This window comes from Hibiscus syriacus, unplaced genomic scaffold (genome assembly GCF_006381635.1).
Source record: "Hibiscus syriacus cultivar Baekdansim isolate YM2019G1 unplaced genomic scaffold, ASM638163v2 tig00112000_pilon, whole genome shotgun sequence".
In the NCBI taxonomy this organism is placed as follows: Eukaryota; Viridiplantae; Streptophyta; class Magnoliopsida; order Malvales; family Malvaceae; genus Hibiscus; species Hibiscus syriacus.
The window spans coordinates 1,963,542-1,982,562 of record NW_024063235.1 but is presented as its reverse complement, the minus strand read 5'-3'; the positions used below and the strand labels follow the sequence as shown (position 1 = coordinate 1,982,562).

The 19,021-nt window shown below is 37.7% G+C and overlaps 1 protein-coding gene across 2 annotated transcripts in view; it reads left to right on the top strand.

The window, feature by feature from the left end:
* LOC120174088 (mediator of RNA polymerase II transcription subunit 13-like) overlaps positions 1-17,749 on the top strand; it is a 36,129-nt gene extending 18,380 nt beyond the window's left edge. Inside the window, exons 7-15 of one of the 2 annotated variants that reach the window (XM_039181061.1) lie at positions 1,967-3,334; positions 3,556-3,823; positions 3,907-4,054; positions 5,260-5,347; positions 5,455-5,533; positions 13,374-13,669; positions 14,649-15,750; positions 16,028-16,396; positions 17,140-17,749. In XM_039181061.1, the coding sequence (XP_039036992.1) occupies positions 1,967-3,334; positions 3,556-3,823; positions 3,907-4,054; positions 5,260-5,347; positions 5,455-5,533; positions 13,374-13,669; positions 14,649-15,750; positions 16,028-16,396; positions 17,140-17,747 (4,326 nt within the window). In that variant the 3' untranslated portion in view covers positions 17,748-17,749. Of the gene's footprint in view, positions 1-1,966; positions 3,335-3,555; positions 3,824-3,906; positions 4,055-5,259; positions 5,348-5,454; positions 5,534-13,373; positions 13,670-14,648; positions 15,751-16,027; positions 16,397-17,136 lie in introns of both variants that reach the window. The other variant, XM_039181060.1, reaches the window with a different exon arrangement.
* The last annotated feature ends 1,272 nt before the right edge of the window (positions 17,750-19,021 follow it).

Genomic DNA, 19,021 nt, shown 5'->3' with positions numbered 1-19,021 from the left:
CAGGGCTTGAAGGAGGTTTTAATGAGGCCTACTTTCTATAAAAAAAAAAGAGGATTTTTTTTATAAGAAGTGCAGGCCTCGTTAAAACTCCCTTCATGATTAAAGGTTTATCAATAGAAGGCGGAAAAGAGTGCCTCAAAATTCATTAATAACTGAAAATTTACATAATGTTTGAATCAACCAAGCCCCCTTACAAAGAATAACTCGAAACACTCAAACAACCTATCCTAAACTCAACAACAAAAATAATGAATACCAGCCTTAGCTAAGTTATCAGCCTCTATATTAGCTGTTCTATCAACCCATTTGATTACACCCTCCAATTCTCTTAACATGACAACAATATCCTTCACTAGATTTAGATAAACAACAGGACATCTATCTAAATTTTTTACTCAATCCACTGCTAGTTTACTATCAGATTCAACAATCCACCGATTCTTGAACCTCTGAAGAATAGAATCAAAGAAAATTAAACCCCTCTTAATGGCTAAAAGCTCCATAAAAGTAGGACCTGGACCCGCAACCTCTTGGAAAGAACCCTTCATCTCGCCAACCTCATTCCTTAATAAACCACCTATACCACTCTTTCGCCAATCTCCACAAACAGTTGCATCCACATTCAATTTTAGAAAACCCTTTGGAGGAGGAACCCAAGACACGATTTTATGAAACGAATTTCTGGAAGAAGAGCAAAAATCTCCAATAGAGGGATCACTAATGAGAGAGTCCTTAGTAATGGCAACTTCCTTGAACTTAGCTAAGAACCAAAATCTAGCCTGAATCTAGCCATGAAAAATAGCTCAATCTGATCTAAGCTCCTTTCTTCAAACACAATGGCATTTCTGAATTTCCAAATAGTCCAAAGAACTACTCTCGGAATAAAGGACCAAATAGAAGAATAAGGCACCAAATCATTCCAGCTAGTAAAAAACTTTGAGCATTATCATGAAGAACCGAACTTAGTTTCCAAAAATGCATAAACTTATTCCATAGGGACCACGCCACCATGCAGGAGAAAAATAAATGGGAGGCAGATTCAAAGTCTCTTTTACAAAAAGGACAAGAAATGTCAATAATCCCCGAAACCCCTCGTTTTTGTAATTCAATCTTTACTACCAATTTTTGGTGCGCTACCTGCCACATAAAAGTTTCTACTCTTGGAGGCACCAACCCCCTCCAAATAAATTTCATCCAAAAAATTTCATCAGCCGAAACATGATAACAAAGCTTCATACAAGAGTTGACAGAAAAAATACCTTCCCCATTCCCTCTCCATAGCAAACCATCTCTAGACTTCAAGAGGGAATTTGAGCGTCTCAATTTTCCTCTTGGAAAGCCCACCTGAAAGGTGGCTAATCAAAATTCCTCCAAATCTCTCACTCTACTCCCCATGTCTCCTATAAAATGAAAAACTCAATATTTATATTTAATTACTGTATATGTTTTAATATTTTCAATAAAGCTATACGTTTTACTTGCCTAATGATACCCATATTGAATCTTTGCTTTTCTTTATATTTTCTACCTGTAATATCATTCTTCTTTTATAATAATCTTTTTTTTTAGTCTTGTCCAATTCCAATATTCATTCTAAAAAATCTTTACCATAACAATACAATTGTAACTTTTGTTTTTTTGAGCTGATGCATAAAAAATGTCTTCCTTTCAAAATCCCCCATCCAAATGCACTCTTTGTTTACAGAAGGGGAGTTTTCAAATGGTGTATGTGGAATTCATATACATTTGTTGAGCACTTTGGTTCAAGCCTTCAAACTGTGCATATGAACTGGATAGAACGGAAAGTTCTTTTCCAGGGAATTTTATGAATGTATTTTTTCTATTATCACCTCTTTCTTTCACTGGTAGTGTCCTGCATTTAGTCTTTAGTCTTGTCATTTGCACATTCTTTGCCTCAACATGATCAAGCCTTAATTGATCTCATTATTGTCTTTCATTTCTGAAGCCCCCAGGAACTGCAGAGTCATCGGCTATTATGTTTGGTACTTCAGATTGTGGAGACATAGGAAGCAGTCCGGTTGGGGCAATGGATACTTCAGATCAGATGCTTTTGCCTGCAGGTCTTCCTTCCTTTGATAACTTTAATCCACCTCTTCCGGTTTCCACAGAGGAATTTTTGAGCAAAAGTCAAGAGATCACAAACAGTGCTGTGACATCTGGTCCATCAAACCAAACTCCAGCTTCTTCCACTGGTGAGTTTGATCATTTAATGAAAGCTGAAGCGCTAATGACTTTTGCAGTTGAATATGGTGCAGTAAAAACGCCTGCAAGTGATTCCTCATCAATTTTCAGAAACCCTTATCTCCCAAAGTCTCATAAAACGGAGAATTCTAATTCGAGCCAAAATAATTACAAATATGCTGCAACATCACCCTCTTTTCCGTGCTTTAGTGGATTGGATGAGAAGACTGGCATGTCTATGAATTTGAAGGCTCACCCTGGAGGGCTCAATTCCAATGCCATGCTCCAACTGAAGAAATATTATACTCATGTGGAAACAAGGGCAGAGAGATTTGGTAGGAGGTTGCTCACGCATAATGATAGCAATGCTACAAATGAGATGTCGGGAACATCTCAGTTTTGTAATTTTTATTCAATCAATTCAGATAATTCTGCTGGCAGGAAAATGTCACAAGGCATATTTGGCGGAGAGCGTATCCTTCAATCTATGAGAACTGTGCTAGGAACTGATGTGGAATGTGCTATGTTCCAAGCTTCGATGTTAAGGATGCGACACATACTATTGCCTCCCACTAGTCCTGCAACTATTAACTTGAGTAGGCCTACTACTAGTTCTGTTTTAAACCAGCTTCCTGATGAACCTAGTACCATGACAGACAATCTATCTAGCCGGTATGAGGTGAACAAGAAAGAATGTATACCTTTCAAAAGTGCTGGTGATATTGATGGAATAATGCTAGATGGGCATCTTAATGCTCCTGTAGGAGTATGGCGTCCTATTGGAGCTACAAAAATTTCAAAGCTTGCTACTCCAAGTACTGAAGCTAATCCATCATTAACCCATAATTTATTTAATGAGGAAAGTATGCCATCTTACGGGCAAAGTCAACCACTTCAGGAACTTCTTGATGGCATTCCATTATTGGTCCAGCAAGCTACTTCCTTTGTTGATTTGCCGTTGGATGCTGGTGATGGCTACTGTCCTTACAGCTGGCTTGCATTACAAGAGCATTGGAGGCGAGGATTTTGTTGTGGGCCTTCTATGGTTCATGCAGGTTGTGGAGGGACTTTGGCTTCTTGTCATTCCCTGGACATTGCTGGTGTGGAGTTAGTAGATCCACTTTCTGCTAATGTGAGCTTCTCATCATATTCCAGATTACTAATTACACTAATTTCTATGGGTCCTATAACACTTGGGAGTGAATCCCCTGAGATCTTGTTGATAATTACAAGTTAAATCATTTTGAAGTCTTACATTTCGTTGTCAAACCCTGTGTGTGTAGAATTATTGGACCAGAGAACTTTGACATTTTATCATGTAATTAGTCTCATGCGAAGAATGTTTTCTTTCAGATTCATGCTTCTTCCGTAATCAGTTTGCTTCATTCTGACATAAAGTCAGCCTTAAAATCTGCATTTGGTAGTTTGGATGGTCCTTTGTCTGTCACTGACTGGTGCAGAGGTCGCAGTCAATCAGGTGATGTTGGAGCCTCTGCTGATGGATCATCAACAGAGTCCAATATAAGTGAATGCCGAGACTCTTCAAGTACCGTAACTCTCTCTGTGGGGGAAGCAATAAGTCCATCGCAAACTTCTGTTGGTGGATCATCTTTCCATAAAGGTATGTTTACATTCTATTACGCTATATCTATGGGAGTCCTGAAGAAACTTGACATGCCAAATGGGTTTTCCTCATTGATGCAGTTATTGGTGCAATAGATGGAGGTAAAGTTGATGAGACCAACCAAAGGAGATTGAACCAAGAAACCTCTGGTTCTGAGTTAGAGCAACAACAATGCAGTTGGCTAAGACCAACAGTTTTTGTTCTCCCATCACCTGCAATACTTGTTGGGTACATGTCCTCCATTTGTTATTTCACATGCAACAAGTTGCTAAAGTCAATGGCAAATGGCCTAAAACCTATATAATATATATATATAAAATTTCAACAATTCTGCGGTTCCTTTGCATTGCTACTAGAATGTGTGTAACTCAGTCGTTAGAGTTGCTCTGAAAAGTTCATATTTTGATTTCTAATTTTAATAGACATAAATAGAACCCTTTGGTATAAACTTCTTGTATAAAATAAAAAGTATAGAGAAGACAGAATACAGAGTACTTGTTAATAGGGATTAAGGGAAAGAGAATATCGGTCGTTGACTCTTATCTTCACCTTTCTCCTATTCATGGGTTGCATGATAGTTAGTTTATAGAGAGGCGGTAACTTTACTTCTGGAGGTGCATGAAATTTTATTTTCTAAATCTGATTGTTTAGTTGCTTTAGACTGGATTAATAATCCAGTTTCTTGTACATTTTTGTTTAAAGCAATGGTGAATGACATTACTAATATTGTGTTAAATAGGGGGGTGGTCTTTAGGCATATTAATAGGGGCCAATTGCAAGGCAGATGAGTTTGCCAAATTGGAAATTGGTTAGGTTAGACGAGGGGGTATAATGTAGGGATTGGTTAGGAGTTATGTACTAGGTTGTTATGTTGTTCGGTGGTAGGTGATGTATGGTTGTACTTGGTCTTTTGTACTTTTGTTTTATCTGGTTTTAGTAATAAAATTTATGGCACTCTTTCTCTCCATCCAATGTCCGCTGAGCTACCTTTGTAATTTGGCGGTTATGAAAGGAGTTTTTAACGAGGCCATCTTTTCTATATAAAAAAAAAGTCTAAACAGGAAAGAGAACGTTAAGCATTTCACTGCTAACTACTTGGAAACCCTTTGATTCGCTAAGTTGATATGGAATTGCCCGAGGAAAAGAAACATTGCTGAAATCTATTACAATAACATATCAGTTAAGATGAGAGTAGATCAACTGAATTGTCAATATATATAACTTACTGTTTTATAATGTCAATTACACGCATAACATGACATTACTGGCAGTTGATAGTTTGGACAGTTATTGCATGTGATGATGAATGTAGGGTATACATGTGAGCCAAGTAGGCCATATTTAAAATGACGTTGATACGTTAGTCAGACTTTGCGGTTTGCTCTTGTTATATCATGACATTCGATCATATAAGTGAAAATGATGATTTGTAGGTACCAGGATGATTGGCTTAAAACTTCAGGAAACTCATTGCAGCTGTGGGAAAAGGCTCCTCTTGAACCATATGCTCTAGCAAAACCTGTAAGATTCTTCGCATGGTTTGCTGCAGCTAAAAAAAAGACTATTTATTTGGCTGATCTGATTTTAGAAACTGCTTTCTGTTCATAATCTAAACTTTTTGCTTGCAGATAAATTATACTGTTATATGCCCCGATATTGATCCCCTTACTTCTGCTGCTGCAGATTTTTTCCAACAACTCGGAATTGGTGAGTATGAGATTTTGATGCATTTTTTGTTTTCTTAAGTTTGAATTCTTTCAATTTAATATGAAGGTTATTGCTTAATAATTCAATTTAGCTAGAGTATTCTGTTTTTGATGCATACCTAGAGAGAAAGAAAAGGTCATTTGTTTCTTTCAGTATGGCTCTATCAATCCATGGAGATTAGGTAAGGAGGCATAATCTCATAGCAATTCACTTTAGCTGGAGTAATGTACTTCTGATGCAAACCTGTGAGAAGAAAAGGTTTTTTTTTATAAAAGTTGGAGGTCTCATTAAAAAACCCCTTCATGCTTTTCAGATTACTGTCATGCATCCGAAAAGTAGTGGAAGGAGAAAAGAGTACCTCGGATTTTATTACCATCTTAAATCCATACAACAAGTTGAAATACAATATCGTCTTTCAAACTCTCCTAATAAGAAACGGACCACATTCAAACTGAGTTTAAAAAAGACCTCCCCATAAAGAACAAACTTTTCTACCCTATTCTTTTTTTTTTTTTGCTAGTTCGTCCGCTTTAGCGTTAACACTCCTCCTAACACAACAAAGTACGACTGCCCTTAACAATTTTTGCAATGCCTCTAACCAATTCCATAAATGGTAGCGGGCATAGTATAAGATCTTTTATCCATCCTACTGCTATCCTGCTGTTGCTCTCCACAATCAATTTGTTCCTCTTGCTAACTTCCATGTCTAAGAACGTTATGATACCTTGTTTGATGGCTAATAATTCTGCCAAAATAGGCGGTCCTTGCCCAACAGCCTTAGAGAACGTAGCTAGACAGTGCTCGCTCTGATCCTTATATAAACTGCAATACCCCCTCCTTCCCAAGAGTTCTTTGTAGCTCCGTCCACATTTACCTCGATGAACCCAGGCAGTGGTAGAGACCAAATCTCAATCACCGTATCTTGGATAGCAGCTCCTATCACGTTGTCAACCAGCAAAGGGTCACTTATTGTAGAAATCAGAGTAATCCTCTGTATTTTCTTATTAATTCAATAGGACATATTTCATCTTTATATTTACAAATTATATCTCTAAATTAGGAAACTCTATGTTAGGAAATATACTAATCGTAAGAGATATGATACCATAAAATAAGGGATTGTAAAAAATAATATTTACAGAATCCCTTAACTCAAGGGATGGTAACAACTCATATATTTCTATAATTCCTACACTTGCCCTCAAGCTGGAGAATATACATTGTATAATCCTAACTTGAATAGGAATTTATTGAAAACAGGCTTTGGCAAAGCCTTAGTAAGAATGTCTGCAATTTGTCCTTCTGAAGGAATGTATGAAAGGGTGGCTATCTTTTTGTTGACTTGATCAACAATAAAATGCCTATCAATCTCAACATGCTTTGTTCGGTCTTGTTGAACTGGGCTCTTGGAAATCTGAATGGCAGATTGATTATCACACAAAACTTCAAAGTGATCATCCTAATTAGTGTCAAGTTCTTTTAGTAGTTTAAGTAGCCAAATTCCTTCGCATACTCCCAATGCTAGTGCTTTAAATTCAGCTTCAACACTACTTCTTGAAACGACAGATTGTTTCTTCTCCAAGTTGTAAGGTTACCCCAAACAAAAGTGAAGTAGCCACTAGTGGATCTTCTTTCAGTAAGATCTCCGGCCCAACTAGAGTCTGTAAAATCTTAAAAATTATGTCTTGTGTCTTCTTAAACATTAAGCAATTTCCCGGAGTTTTCTTCAAGTACTTGAGAATTCTATTTGCTGCTGCCATATGCTCTTCAGTAGGATTAGTCATGTGTTAACTTATCACATTTATGGGAAAGGCTATATATGGCCTTGTCAAGGATAAGTAAATTAGTTTCCCAACTAATTTTTGAAATTTCTCTCTGTCTACTAAGGACCCATCTTCTTTGTTGAATCTCAAGTTTGCCTCCATTGGTGTTTCAGCCGGCTTACAACCAAGAAAACCAGTTTCTTTGTGTAAATCAAGTACGTACTTTCTTTGGTTGATCACAAGTCTTTTTGATCTTGCCACCTCCATTCCTAGGAAATACCTTAGCTTTCCTAAGTCCTTGGTTTCGAATTCCCTATTTAACAACTTCTTCAAATTGCTAATCTCTTCCTCATCATCTCCGGTAAGAATTATGTCATCCACGTACACAATTAGGATAGCTTTCTTATTTGTAGAAGTTACCTTGAAGAAAAAAGTATGATTGGCTAGGGACTGCTTGTAGTCGTTTTTAAGAATGACTTTAGTGAACCTCTCGAACCAAGCTATGGGTGATTGTTTTAACTCGTATAGAGACTTGTTGAGCTTGCAAACCTTGTTGCTACCTTCAACAGACTTTAAGTCAGGTGGCAATTTCATATAGACTTTCCTCTAGCTTGCCATTAAGAAATGCATGTTTTACATCAAGTTGGTGTAATTGCCAATCGCAATTTATAGCCAAACTTAGGAGTAGTCGAACAGTGTTAAGCTTTGCCACATGTGCAAAAGTTTCTGTGAAATCTATTTCATATGTTTGCGTAAAGCATCTAGCCACTAGTCTAGCTTTGTATCATTGGAAACTACCATTGTTGTTATACTTTACAGCAAAGATTCATTTACAGCCAACAACCTTTTTTCCTTGAGGAAGGTCTGTAACGGTCCAAGTAGCACTTTTCTCTAGTGCACAAATTTCCTTTTCAACAACCGTTCTCCATTTTGGATCTTTTAGAACTTCAACTATGCTTGTGGGAACTATCCAAGGTTGCTGTAAATGCTTGAAAAGAAGACATCAATGAATTATAACAAGCAAATTTTCCAATAGAATGCTTGGTGCACTGTCTAACCCCTTTTCTAATAGCAAAAGGTAAGTCATCTAGAGTAGGAAAAGTAGACTTACTGATTTCTTCTTCTATTTCAGCAGCTGGACCCAAATTCAATTCTCGGCAAGAATCAGATTGCATAACAGCCTCAGGGATATGTATTCCATTCAATCTGGTTGGTTCTCATTTTGGCGATGATAGCTCCCACTGACTTCACTGTGAACGAACCGTCCCCATTCCCTGACCAAGATAACCAATTTGTCTCTGTTATTAATGGCTTGGTAAGCCCTTCACAGTTCGCATTTATTCTGAGTAGACAACTGCTAGATTGTGCTCTTTTGGCGAATGAAGGTATTGACTATTGGAAAAAATTAGGGAGAAAAGGACTGATTTACGTAGGGCTTATGATTCGGTTGAGTGGCCTATCTTATTCAGAATATTGAAGGTTATGGGTTTTGGGGAAAAATAGATCTCATGGATTGAGAATTGTGTTTCTTCTGCCTCTATTTCGGTGTTAATTAATGGTTCTCCTACTGAGGAATTCCGCATTAGTAAAGGGTTGAGGTAAGGGTGCAGTCTATCCCCTCCTGTTCAATTTAGTGGGGGAATTGTTAAATCTTATGTTGACTAAGGCTGCCGATATAGGACTTTTTCAAGGGTTCAGCATTGGTAGGGTTGGGAATTCCTTTCATTTGACATATTTGCAGTTTGCAGATGATTTAATCCTTTTTTGCAGAGATTCTCCAATGCAGATTTTGAACATTAGGAGAGTATTGAGGGTTTTCGGTGTTATGTCTGGGTTGCATTTAAACCTGACTAAGAGTTTGTTATTTGGGGTTAATATAGAAGTTGACATGATTAAAGATTGGGCTATGAAAGCGAGTTGTGGAGTGGGATCGTTTTCAATGTCTTATCTTGGTTTATCGATTGGCACTAGGAAAAATTCAAAGGGGATGTGGGATCCAGTTTTTCAGAATTTTAATAAGAGACTAGCCAGGTTGGAAAGCTAAATCGTTATCGTTGGCGGGTAGACTGGTTCTGGTTAAATCTGTGTTATCATCCTTGCCGATCTTTTTTCTCTCTATTTTCAAGATTCCTCTCAAAGTGACTCAAAAGTTGAACTCTTTGATGGCTAACTTCCTTTGGGGTGAAGACCATGATAAGAAACGAATTCACTGGGTTAATTGGAAATCGGTTTGTCAACCTTTCGATGAGGGTGGTTTGGGAATCCTTGACTTAAGGTTGATAAATAGTCTTACTTGGGAAATGGGTGTGGAAATATGCTAATGAGAAAAATAGTTTATGGAAACAGTTAATATGCTGCAAAAACAACGTTAGTACCCTGTCTTTCAATTTCAAATGCGGCTTCACCTTCAGATTCTTGGATTTGGAGAGGTATCCTTAGTAACTATGCGAAGAACGATCAGATTGGTGACTGTTTAAGAGAATTCTAAGATCCAAGTGGGAAATGGTCGATCGATTGCTTTTTGGACTGAGGTTTGGATTACTAATTTGCCTTTAAAAAATCAGTTCCCCAGAATTTTTGCGTTGTCAACGAATACATGGGGGAAGATATCAAAGTTTGGTGGGTATGAAGATAATGCTTGGGTTTGGAACATACAACTTAGAAGTAACTTGTGTGATTGGGAATTGGACCAGTGGATCGCTTTAATGTCGTTAATTAACAAGATTTTGTTGTCATGTTCTGTGGAGGATTTTCTGGGATGGTCGGGAAAGGGGGATGGCATGTTCTCGGTCAGATCTTACATACAGTCGTTATATGGCAGCTCTGAAGGGAGTTTGAGTGGAAGAAGTGGGTTTGGGATGGTTTGGCCCTGCCGAGGGTTCAAACCTTTTTATGGCAGATTTGTCATAAGAAGTTAGCAGTTAGAGTGGAATTGAAGAAAAGGGGGATTCCTTTAACGGATGTTCTTTGTCCTTTATGCTATTCCCATGATGAATCTATAGCTCACTTGTTCTTATCGTGCTTTGTTGCTTCGAAATTGTGGTGTAAATTTCTAAGGTTATGGGATATCTCTACTGCTCTGCCTCATGATCCTTCTTCTATTCTTTGCTCATGGTCGAATCTTAAACATAATTCTATTATTTGGAGGTTCATTGCGGCTATCATTTTCTGGTCAATTTGGAAGGCAAGGAATCTGGTGGTTTTTAAAAATGGAGAGTGTGACAGTATTGTTTTGTTCTTTATCACTAGATTTAGATTAGCGAAATGGTTCTTAGCTAAACACCCTTCGGTTCGGATTCAGACAGATCTTCTAGTAGGGGATCCTACGCGGGCTGATCAATTTTACATAAGTACTAGTACTAAGAAGGTTATTGGCTGGTCTCCTCCACCATCGGATATGTTCAAACTCAATGTTGATGGGGCAGTGATTGGAGATGGGATGCAAGGTGGTATTGGTGGTGTTTTGAGTGACTCTTTCAGCAGCTCTTTAGCTTCTTTCTCTTCTGCAGTAGGGCCTGATCTTCCTATTTTGACTGAACTGGAAGCTATTAAAGAAGGATTGTTTTTTTCCTACTCTTCCGTTTGGGCTAAGAAGGGAAAACTTATTATTGAGAGTGATTGCAAATGTGCAGTGGATTGGATTTTAAAGCTACAACCTGCCCCTACTTTTTTCACTAATTTGGTAGAGGAAATTGGAGCTCTTGTTACTGCTAAGGGCGTCGTTCTTAGATGGATTCCTAGGAGTTGTAATGTGGAGGCTGACAGGTTAGCTAAGCAGGGGATTGGTTGAGTGTTGCAGGCTTATTGTTGGACGGTTTTGTGTTTTTCCTTTGGGTTTTGTAATGGCTAAATCCTTGTAATAGTTTTGGTAATGTGGTAAACAGGACTCATCCTCTGATCTAGGGTTCTGCTTTGTCGGTTTAGATTAAGTGTCTGTATTTGTTTTTGGCGTGTTTTGGTTATGGGTGTTGTAGGTTTCTTTGTGTTAGATGGGGGTGTTGTCCTGGTTGTTTCTTATGTATTTTATGTTGTTGAATAAATACCTAAGGCACTCTTTTCCTCCTTCCTATGATTAAGGAGCTTTACCCAAGCTCCATTAATCACGAAGGGGGTTTTTAACGAGGCCTTCAATTCTTATAAAAAAATGTCCTCCCATTGTGAGACTTCCCAATCCTGTAGCCTCCTGCGAAGTTGGATATTCCAGTCCCAACCCCACCCTTCTTTTGTTCCAAAATCCGAAATTCTTCCACTCTTATTCCACGACAACGCGTATATCCTTGGGAACCTCTCCTTCAAGGGTGCATTTGTTAACCAAACATCATCCCAAAACAAAATTGATTCACCATTACCCACTTGTGCTCTGAAATTACTCCTTAGGCAGTTTTCAATCTCGTCATTCTTGTAGAAAGAATTAATGACATCCCTCCATAACCAAAAAGCCGGTGGTGACCGAAACTTCTTAGGGAGCATAACCCCACTCCCTAAGTTGTATTTAGAACAGATTAGCCTCTTCCATGTGCTATCCCCTTCGCTCGTAAACTTCCACACCCATTTGCCTAGTAATGCACGGTTTAGAAAATCAAGATTTAGGACCTCTAAACCTCCCTCGTCCTTTGATTGGCAAACCTTGGACCAGCTTACCCAATGAATGCTTCTTCTCTCATCGGATCCCCTCCACAAGAAATTGGCCATTAAGGAACTTAACTTTTTGTGTATTGTTATTGGCATCTTGAACATTGATAGGAAATATAGGGGAAGAGAGTTCAGCACTGATTTAACTAATACTAACCTGCCAGGTATGGATAGGCAACTCTATTTCCAACTCAACAATCGGTCTTGAAACTTCTTAACAACTGGTTCCCACAAAGAGTATGAATTATTCATTGCACCGAGGGGAAGGCCTAAGTATTCGGTAGGAAAATCGCTTGTCAAACATCCAATTGAAGCTGCCCAATATTCCAGCACCTCATTCTCCATGTTGATTCCACATGGCTTGCTTTTCTTCAAGTTTAGTTGTAGTCCCAGGCTATCTCAAAAACTCGTAGTATCCTTTTGATGTTCTTGATTTTGACCCAGAGAGGCATCACAAAATATTATCAAATCATCGACGAATTAGAGATGCGAAAGCATGAAAGGGTGCTCCCTTTTGCCGATTTCAAAGCCTCTAAACAGCCCCACTTCCACTGCTCTATTCAACATTTGATTGAGTAGTTCCCCTATCAAATTGAACAACAAAGGTGACAGGGAGCAAACTTGTCTAAGTCCGCGAATTATGTCAAAGCTTTTTGTAGGTGAACTGTTGACCAAAACGGATAACGAAGCTGTTGAAATGCATCTCGATATCCAGGATATCCATCTGTCCCCAAAACCCATTTCCTTCAAGATTCTCAATACTAGATTCCAGTCGACAGTGTCGTAGGCTTTTTTAAAATCAATTTTAAACACCACTCCCTTCAATCCCCTTCTACGCACTTCATCAATTCCTTCGTTTGCCATAAAAGAGCAATCCAGAATCTGTCTCCCCTGTATAAACGCAAACTGAGACTTACCAATGATCGAGTCGATGCAAGCTCTAGGCCGTCTTGATAAGCCTTTGGATAGAATCTGATTTTGGTGGGAAGCACAAGCTCGTAATTCTTGATTGGAAGAAATGAAAAGTTTTGGAGCTGTGTTGACTTTGCCCAGATGTTTGATCCTTTTCTCCTTAGATGAGCTGAATCTCTCTGTCCTTTGATCTAAATAGAATTATCTTTTAATAAGGATGTCTTCATTATTTGCTCATCTTTATGGACGGTTATGAAGGGGGGTTTTAATGAGACCTCCCTTTCTTATAAAAAAAATGTTATTGGCTTTTCACAACTTGTAACGGCTGGGTTCACTCAAAACTCTGGTTTATGGTGATGGTAAATGGGGCAGACAGCCTATGAGTTCCCTGTAACTTCCGTCCAATTAATACTAGTGAAAATATTGACGTCAATTATCAATATAGCTTGTTTTATGTTCTAGTTATCATTTTATATATGTGAAGTGAAAGTGTGGTTATTGATAGTTTGATCTTATTGTTTATTTTTTCTTAGTATATGAGACATGCAAACTGGGAACTCACTCCCCTCAGAGTTTGGGAAATCAGATGGAGATTGATTCGGGAAAATGGTTTTCTTCTGGTTTTGTCCTACTTGATTGCCCCCAATCAATGAAGATAGAAAGTAGTAATGCATCTCTCCTGGGATCGATAAGTGATTTTTTTCTCTCTCTGTCAAATGGTTGGGACTTGACCTGCTATCTCAAATCTCTTTCTAAGGCCCTTAAAGCTTTGAAAATTGGTCAATTTTTGTTCGCAAACCAAAAGGAAGGAATAAGCAGCCCTTGTATGGTAAGCATGATGTTCCTTGTATGTCTTTTACGGAAGTAGTTTTCTCTGGTCATGTTCTTTGTTTGATGACGATTGACCATATTTACCTCTGCACAGAGGGTAAACAAAAAATCTGCTCTCTTCATTTCTCCAATTTGTTAATTATGAGAAATGAATGTGATAAATTCATTATTCTAGGCACAATAGTTCAGTTACCTTAAATGATACATCTGTGTATTATCTTTGGGTTTTTGTTTTTCTTACTGTCAAAATCCATATCAATATTAGTTCTACTTTGCAAAGTGCATGGTTTTCATTCTGAAAAGATACATACTGTTTTTTCACTGTAACTATGTGCTTTTTTATGTATTCCTTGTTATTTTAGAGCATATGGTGTTTAGGCGAGACCCTATTTTGGTTTTCCTTTACTTGATGGTACATGTAATGTGCAAGCTTCTTCATGTTACTGAATTTTACTTTTATTGGCATTTTTATGGCATTCAATTATGTTTATGTTATTTATATCAATCTTAGCAGGTTGGAGGATTTAGAATACACTTTTATTTTGGTATATGTTCATATTTGAAAAGCCTCATATCTGAAAAACTATTTTGCCTGCAATGATTTCACATGTTTTCCCCTAGTATTATAACTTTTCCCATTAAAAGATGATCGAGTATCTTGTTACGATTTAAGGGTACAACATAAATTTCTGCATTATCTACCCCTCAAGTGCAGCTCAGATAGAAGTTAAGTTTCAGAGTTATAGTTTCAATGAAGTTATATTATATACCATTGCCATCTCACCCTGTAATACATAAATTAAGATAAATTGTTTAATTAAATACGAAATCCACTCTTCAGCAGAGTTCTTGTTGTGGTGCATGATCCTCTCTGATTTAAACATTCCATTTTCAGATTGCCTCATAAACTTCCTTAGTATTACTAATGTGACCAAACCATGTTGTCATTACCTATTGTGTTGGTTTCTTGTATTTAGGTAATATATGTGGTTTGCCCCTTCCCAGAGCCTACGGCAGTCCTAAAAACTGTCATTGAATCTTCTATTGCTGTTGGATCAAATATTCTGCCTTCAGATAGGGATAGGAGGTCACAGCTGCACAGTCAGGTGGGGAAGGCATTAAGCAGCTCAGCAGCTGCGGATGAAACATCAATATCAAATATTCCTGTAGTTTCTGGGTTTAGTGTTCCAAAAGTGGTTCTTCAGATCGTAACAGTGGATGCCATTTTTAGGGTTACAAGTCCACCTTTTAATGAACTTGTCATTCTTAAGGAGATGGCTTTCACTGTATACAACAAAGCTCGGCGAATTTCACGAGGATCCATGAATGATCTAGCCTTGTCATCATCATTATCTAGTAGGTCTCATTCTGTCTTAACTCATGTGACATCTATTCCAGCAATGTGGAAGGATTCTGTCGGTTCTCGAATCCCAGGGTCTTCTATTCCTAGAGAGGGTGAAATTGATTCCAGCTTGAGGGGTGGTACTTGGGAAAATTCATGGCAAACAAGGACAGGAGGATTAAGTTGTGACCCAAATAGAAATGGGGATTTCATCTATCCCGATGAGGTCCGTTACATGTTTGAGCCCCTTTTTATTCTTGCAGAGTCTGGTTCTTTAGAGCATGGAGTTTCACCTACATCTTTTGGTAATTCAACCTCTGAAACTTCAAAGATAGTCACAGATGAAAGTAGTGGTGGCTTCATGCAGACTGCAAATTCAGTAGGAAGTACTGATCCGGGGTCAGCCTCTCAGCTTGCTGGATTGGAGTCTGATGGTCTTGATTCTAGTAACCAAAAGACCCCTAGCTTACACTGTTGCTATGGATGGACAGAAGATTGGCGGTGGCTGGTGTGCATCTGGACAGATGCAAGGGGGGAATTGCTTGACTGCAACATATTCCCTTTTGGTGGAATTAGTGGTAGACAGGACACAAAAGGTCTACTGTGCCTTTTTGTACAAGTTCTGCAGCAAGGCTGTCAAATACTTCAGGCATGTGCTTCATCTGATACTGGTGTTGTCAAGCCCAGAGACTTTGTGATCACACGCATTGGAAGTTTCTATGAGCTTGAATATCTTGGTACATCAGTCTGGTTCCATTTTAATTTTTGTTTTGTCTTCCCTCTTAGCATTTCAGGCTATCTTGTGCAATATCATTGAATGAATAGGCCATTTTATGCATATGTTGCTTCTGAATTTGATAATTCCGCTGCTTTTTGTATGTTGTTTTTATACTTGCAATTATAATATGATTAGCCTATTAGTCACAAGCCTATGCTGTATGCTAATATACTATTTTGTTTTCTTCTGTTTACCTGGCATTAATACTTTTTTTTTTTTTTGCATTGTGACTAAAGAGTGGCAAAAAGCCATCTATTCAGTTGGTGGATCTGAGGTGAAGAAGTGGCCTCTTCAGTTGCGCAGATCTGTTCCTGATGGCATGCCTGCTAGCACAAACGGAACTTCATTGGATCAGCAAGAGATGAGTTTGATTCAGGATAGAACATTGCCTTCCTCGCCTAGTCCACTGTACAGTTCGCACACAAAGGCTAGCTTTATGAAAGGTAATTTAGGACAACCAGCTGCAGGAAAGCAGCTTTTGAGTAGACAAACATTAGTTGACAACTCTAGGGGATTGCTTCAGTGGGTGCAGAGTATCAGTTTTGTTTCAGTTTCAGTTGACCATTCTTTACATCTAGTGTTGCAAGCAGATTCAGTGTCTCCTGGTGAGCTATTAGTCACCCTTTTGGTTATTTCTCTTGTTCACACTGTAAATGATGCTTTAATGTTTTTATTTCCCTTTCACAACACTACAGTGAATTGTACCTGTCTTGTTCACCATAGTCTCTTACTCATTCTAGTCCTCTTACTATTGAGCATTTTGCAATCCAGTAAAATTGGTAACTGTTAATCATTAACTGTGCTGATGCAAGACCTGGCAGGATTTTATCCACCCTTTATTGACTAACTCCTACTTCTAGGCAAATAATGGGGATTAAAAAATAGAAAAAGAACGAGGCTTGAAAGAGGAAAAAATTGTTAAAAGGAGGGTGGATGTTTGTCCTTCCATCCCACACTGTCGATGCAATTCAATTGGATGGGAACTAGATCTAGTGCCAGCGAACAACATTCCTACAGAATAGTCCTATATCATTGGGTACCGTTCAGAGGGATGGATTCTGATCTGGCTCTACAGAACTTGTAGGCTGGAGTCGGATCATGCTGAGCCTGTTGACTTCTCATCCGGGAACTAACCATGTTCACTTTTACATTTAAAAAAAGTGAATGCTATCTATTTGTAGTTATGTATTATTATTATTTTTTTTATAGGAAATAGGCCTCATTAAAAACCCCCTTCATATCCTACATGTTATAACAGTAACATGAAGGACATAGGAAGGAGGAAAATAGTTATGTATTATTTGTTAATAATACTTGTATTTACTAAGACCATTTCATCGTGTACCAGGAACTCATGGTGGCAGTGGTCCGGGTCAGTCAGGCTACATAGAAGGGTTCACTCCCGTAAGATCTCTTGGTTCAACATCTGCTTCTTACATGTTAATCCCATCGCCCAGTATGAGGTTCCTACCTCCAACACCTCTTCAACTGCCAATATGTCTAACTGCGGAGTCACCACCGCTTGCTCATCTTCTTCACAGCAAGGGCTCTGCGATCCCTCTTTCAACTGGTTTTGTGGTGTCAAAGGCTGTACCGTCTCTGAGGAAAGACTGCAAAAATTACCCAAAAGAGGAATGGCCTTCGGTTCTTTCTGTGAGTCTCATTGATTATTATGGAGGTAATAAGGTTGCCCAAGATAAAGTAATCAGAGGAATTACAAAGCAGGCAGGAAGGACTCCAAGCTCTGAAACTAGAGATTTTGAAGTTGATAACCATTTGATTTTGGCATCTATTGCAGCAGAGCTTCATGCTCTGTCATGGATGACAGTTAGCCCTGGATTTTTAGATCGCCGAACTGCACTGCCGTTTCACACTGATATGGTTTTGAGACTCGGAAGATTGCTTCATTTTGCAGAGAAAGAGCTCTGTCGGAAACCCGATAAGTCCCAAGTTTAGGACATAGCAAAAACAATGCACCCTCATTTTATGCATGCTTGGTCTGTGTCCATACCTCACCCACTGTAAAACTACAAAGTATATCATGTGAGATGTTTGCAGTCTGCTTGTATGACAAATTGGTCCCCAGAAAAGAAGGGAAGGAACAAAAAAAAAGCCAGTGAGATGCATCAGTTACGGTAGTGACTAGCAATGAAAGAGAATGTAAACTAGTTTTGGACTGTTATTACCGTTATAGACTCTGGTTGAAAATGTTGCAACATGTTATAGGTGTAGGAAATTTCAGTCAATTTGGTGTCCTAATGATCAATTTTGCTTCTTGTTTCTTTTTATAATCCAAGTAGTATCCAACTCTATTAATTTCTTCATGCTAGGGATATAATTGAGTTCTCAGTTGGAGTTCTAGTTCGACATGAAATTGGAGCTCAAAATCGAATAGTGGAGCTAAAAACAAATGACCTTTAATCAATGTTTTTGGACATTATTTACTAACTCAATTAAGCTGCCATAGAAGGCGACACTTTGAAAGAAAACTAGGCTAAAGACTATGAATTCTTATATGTATTAATATGAAATCTTTAAAAATGGTGGTGTATTACGTCAATTAATAACATATATTACGAGTGAATCAAGTACTACTACAATTAAAGAACATTAAAGATATTATATTATTATAAAAGTTTATGAGTTTGCAATGAACGCTATTCACTGATATGTCTTTTAAATTCACACACTGATTGTACACTAGCTATACATTGATGTACCAATATGAAGTTGGTCTAGTGGGGTGGTACACTATATTTTAAGCAAGATCAAGGATTCGAATCCTAACGATTGCTAATGGAGTAAATTGGTTTGGGAGGGTCAGTCTTGTTTCAATAATATCCGATTTGGATTAGTTGATCAATAGATTTGGTACTAACGGTTATACAAAAAAACTAGCTATAAATGATCATGAAATTATGATAAAATAATATTTTTAGTCATTTAACTTTTGAAATTATAAAATTAACATTAGAATTAAGATTTTGTTAAAAATGGAAGTATTGAACCTTAATTATCGTTAAGGGATGATGTGACATTCTAAATTAATCAAAAAATATTTTATTTGACCCTCAATTATGATTCAAATTTTATTTTTGATATTTTTAAATATATTTTTAATTAATAATTTCAAAAAAGTTAAAAAATAACTTTTAAAAATATATTGAATTTTACAAATTATTTTTTCAAATTGTAAAGATATTTTTAAAATTATAATTAAATTTATCAAA